The sequence below is a fragment of the Sinocyclocheilus anshuiensis genome, unplaced genomic scaffold (assembly GCF_001515605.1).
Source record: "Sinocyclocheilus anshuiensis isolate Anshui unplaced genomic scaffold, SAMN03320099.WGS_v1.1 scaffold739, whole genome shotgun sequence".
In the NCBI taxonomy this organism is placed as follows: Eukaryota; Metazoa; Chordata; class Actinopteri; order Cypriniformes; family Cyprinidae; genus Sinocyclocheilus; species Sinocyclocheilus anshuiensis.
Window position 1 is genome coordinate 1055660 of NW_015551105.1, and position 4076 is coordinate 1059735.

The 4076-nt window shown below is 38.2% G+C and overlaps 1 protein-coding gene across 1 annotated transcript; it reads left to right on the top strand.

Moving 5' to 3' along the window:
* Positions 1-1069: 1069 nt before the first annotated feature.
* Positions 1070-2749, top strand: LOC107662858 (regulator of G-protein signaling 9-binding protein-like). Its single transcript, XM_016452971.1, has one exon. It carries the CDS (start codon positions 1539-1541, stop codon positions 2265-2267), a length of 729 nt encoding a protein of 242 aa, XP_016308457.1. The 5' UTR covers positions 1070-1538; the 3' UTR covers positions 2268-2749.
* Positions 2750-4076: the final 1327 nt, after the last annotated feature.

Sequence of the window (4076 nt, forward strand, 5' to 3'; positions counted from 1 at the left end):
TAAGTGATATATTCATTAGGCATAAGTTAATAAAAGCATTGCTTAAAATAAAATAAAATAAAATAAAAGACACTAGAAAGGACAAAAAATAGACAGGACATTTTTATTTATTACATTTTTTTAATAAATAAACCTTACATAGACTCCTTGTTTAAAAGCTTTGTTGTTCTAGAGTGTCTGTTGTTAAAAAGAAAAAAAGTAAGCCATTCCACCTGTAGTCCTCATGGGACAGATGCTTCACAGGGGAACTCTGTAATGATAGTGTGCATCTCTTTACCAACATTGAATCATATAATATGTTTTATTTTTGGGGGGTCTATTTGTGAGGCACACAGCTGTTAAAACCCTAATTATGATATGTTTGCATCTAAAATAAGAATGACATTTTCAGTTAAAGCCCACATTTACTGAAAGCTCCTGTAAGCGTCGCTTGTTAACAAAATAAACCCTATAATCCACTCAGTATCAACACTAGCTAAAGTTGTAACGTGTTCCAAAACTACTTGAGAGGAATCTAAATTAGTAAAGGAACAACTATATTTAATACAGACCTTTTCAGCCATGCCATCAGTGTAATGGTTTATGAATATCAGCTCTGATTAAATATTGGACTCCATGTTCTTTTTTTAAAAAGGTAGCACTGCCACCTGTTCCTTCACTACAAAACATTTACTGTGGAAAGGTATCATGCAGAGTACGGTTAATAGATTATTATATTCTATATTATGTTATATGAAAGCATTTTTTAAATAATATAACACGTTATAACAAAGCTGTTGGTGTAGCCTATCAAAAACAAATCTCCAAACTTATACTTTTGAGAGACCTATAAAAACGGTATCAAATGGTATCGGCCAACCAATCACGACAGGTTTGGCTGATCTTCCAGGATGTGAGTGCTAGACTGGTTATTTCTCTGGCAAGCGTTTACTCGTATTTAAGCTCGTATCACCGATGACAAGCGAATAACGGATTGCTGCTGCCTTCTGAAAATCTCAGCATCAGCACCACCATCACCACCATCACTATCAGCATCATCACCGACACCGACAAACATTACACGAGAACAGCTCGGGCGTTTGTTTACATTCCGCTCGGATAATCCGTTTACATTGCTCTCTCGGAATGCCTTTGTGACGTCATAGAGGTAGACGTTCTGTTTGGAATTTTAAAATGAACACCTGTTATGTTTCAAATGGCATGCACGTTGCGCAAAAAGAAGAAGAGAGGCGACGTTTTAAATTCATACGGACATACTGAAGCCTTCTAATCTCTGGGAGCGCAACTAAAGCCGTTTAGGGATCCATTTAGTGATAAACCCGACTGCTGCTGTCTGTCAGCATCAACAGGGAACATGGATGGTGAGGAATTTGCAATGACGAGAGCGATGATGATGATGATGATGATGATGAGTGCACTCGTATGGCTGCTCTGCTCCCGTGGAAACTAAAAGACACTATCATCCAGCGTGTTTTTCACTAGCCTCGGGCTGTTTTGTGGATTTTCAGTGAAAAACTTATCCGTGTCACCGCGCAAACATGGGCAAAGACGAATGCAAGACCATGTTGGACGCGCTGAACAAAGTCACAGCCTGCTACAGGCATCTGGTCATCGCTTTGGGGAGCACATCTGATTCCCAAAACCTCCGAGAGGAACTTAAAAAGACCCGAAAGAAAGCCCAGGAGCTGGCCGTGGCCAACAGGACTAAGCTCACGGCTCTTCTGAAGGACAAAAGCATCAGCAAAGATGATCGAGCCGAATGCGAGCGCCTCTGGGTGCTCTTCACCAGCAGCATGGAGCTCCTGGAGGTGGACATGAAGCGATCCTTGGAGATCAGGCAGGATTTTCCTCTCAAAGTGCCAACGAGACACCTCATCCAGACGGGAATGACCGGTAGCACCACTACCGTGGCGGCTCGGGCCATGAGCGTCCAAAACATGAAGTACGAAGCCAACGCGAACATCGACACGGTGGACCTCAAAGAGCTGGAGACCGAGATCGCTCAGGTGGACCAGATGATGGAGGAGATGGAGATGAAGGTCCAGGTGGCGCCGTGGGCAGTCGAGGCGAAACAAGAGGCGGGAGCCGAGTTGAAATCCACCGTCAGTGTTGGGAATTCATCGGTTGGTGTCATCTCGATCTGCGAGGAGGAACCCAAAGAAACGGTGGAAGGTGAAACTGGGTTGATGAAAGTATTTGCAGGGATCGTTTTCACCGCGGTTTTGCTCATAGCTGGAATTCTGGGGTATCTGGTGATTAATCTATAATGGATGAAGATCGTCTATCTGGATGACAGTGGCTCAGGGCTTTAGATTTTCTTATGGAGGAAGCAACACGTTGCTATGGTAGGCCTGTGAAATTGTGGAGGTAATTTAAAGTATGATGCTCTTGGTGTGGAGATCAGATCACCTCCATGGGTATTTGTAAAATGCATCAATGTTTAAAGGGAATAGCCAAAAGGAATAAAAACTCTTCCATGACTGGTTCCTCAACCCATGATGGTAAAAACTGGACAGAGCACAAACAAAAGTGGGACTGTCACGCAAAAGCTTTTATGTTAGCAAATTTTAAGCTACAATTTGAATTCTAAATTATTTGCCACTCTTTTGACATATCATAACTGGCTGTTTCATACTTCGGCGAAGATCTACAACCTGAAGATTACAACTTTTGTGACCCTCTGACAGAGCATCAGTGGGTTGTGCATATTAAACAGGTATTTGTTTCACAGTTTATATATATATATATATATATATATATAATAAAATGTAATAAATCAAATTATACTGCAATGTATCATTTAAACTTTTATTACAAAGTGAATTTTATTACATTATTATATAATAAAAAATGTAAATGATTGTAAAATAAAATTATATAATATTATATGCAATCATTTAAATACACATTAAATGTATTATGCATTACAGTATTTTTTTACCGTATAATAAATAAATGTAGATAATCCTACATACAATCATTTAAATACACATTAGCTACACAAATAAAACATTTTCCACAACACTCTGCAAACTCTTCTTCTGCAGTAATTGTTCTCTTCCAGATCAACAGTTTGAAGTGACTCGGACTAACTCTCAACATGTTTGTATCTAGCTCCGTTAATAATAACACACCCGCTTTCATGGCAGTGTTTCTGACCTCCTGAGGACTCACACCAAGATATTCTTGTTAGTAGCCTACTTCTGCAAGCTGTCGGTTTATGTTTCTGAAGATGGCCCATGTTTAACTGCTTGTACTCTTGAAAATGGGCCTTAGGTGTGTTCTGAAAAACAGTCTATTATAGTTTGTTTGTACATATGAATTGTACTCATGTTAAATTAGTTTATATACAATATATTTATTATAATAAATGAAGTAAATGATGCTTGTGTTTTAGGCTGTTCTGTTAAACAAGCACTTTATGTTGAAAACTTCACATAATGTTGGTTAAATTATCTTGTCTTATTCCATATTGCCTAATGGTACCCTAAATAGTAGATATATCTTAGGTTTTCTTTAACCTTATTCAAGCATTTACCGATCTCTCCGGTGTCTTCACAGGCACTTTAGAAAACCATATTAGTGCTGATTTATGTTATGCAAACAGATCTTGAGTGAAGTTTATTTAGTCATTGTTGTTTTAAAATTCTGATCCCCTTAGTTTATTTTCAGACTTAAGGATTAAGTATTGTTGGCAGATACTTCTTGCTCAACTAATTAAAAAGGTATTTATAGAAGAATTCAGAATCCAATTTACTTGCCTAGTCATACGGTGTAGCCTCGGCACAGAGCAGACGTTGTATTTTTTGCCTATTAATGTGATTAGCTGTTAGTCCTCTTTAAACCAAAGGAAGATTTGTACTGAGCTGTGCACAATACATCCTTTACTGCCTAATGCTGTTTGCTGTTCATAAAACTATTTCTCATATAACTTAAATTAAATATCTGTTAAGTGCATGAAAAATATGGGTTATTAGTCTTTGTCTAAAAAATTTCCATGGTGATGAAACTCACAGTCTGTTAATTTCATCATCATCATCATCATCATCATCATCTCCTTCTAACCAGCTTTTTAC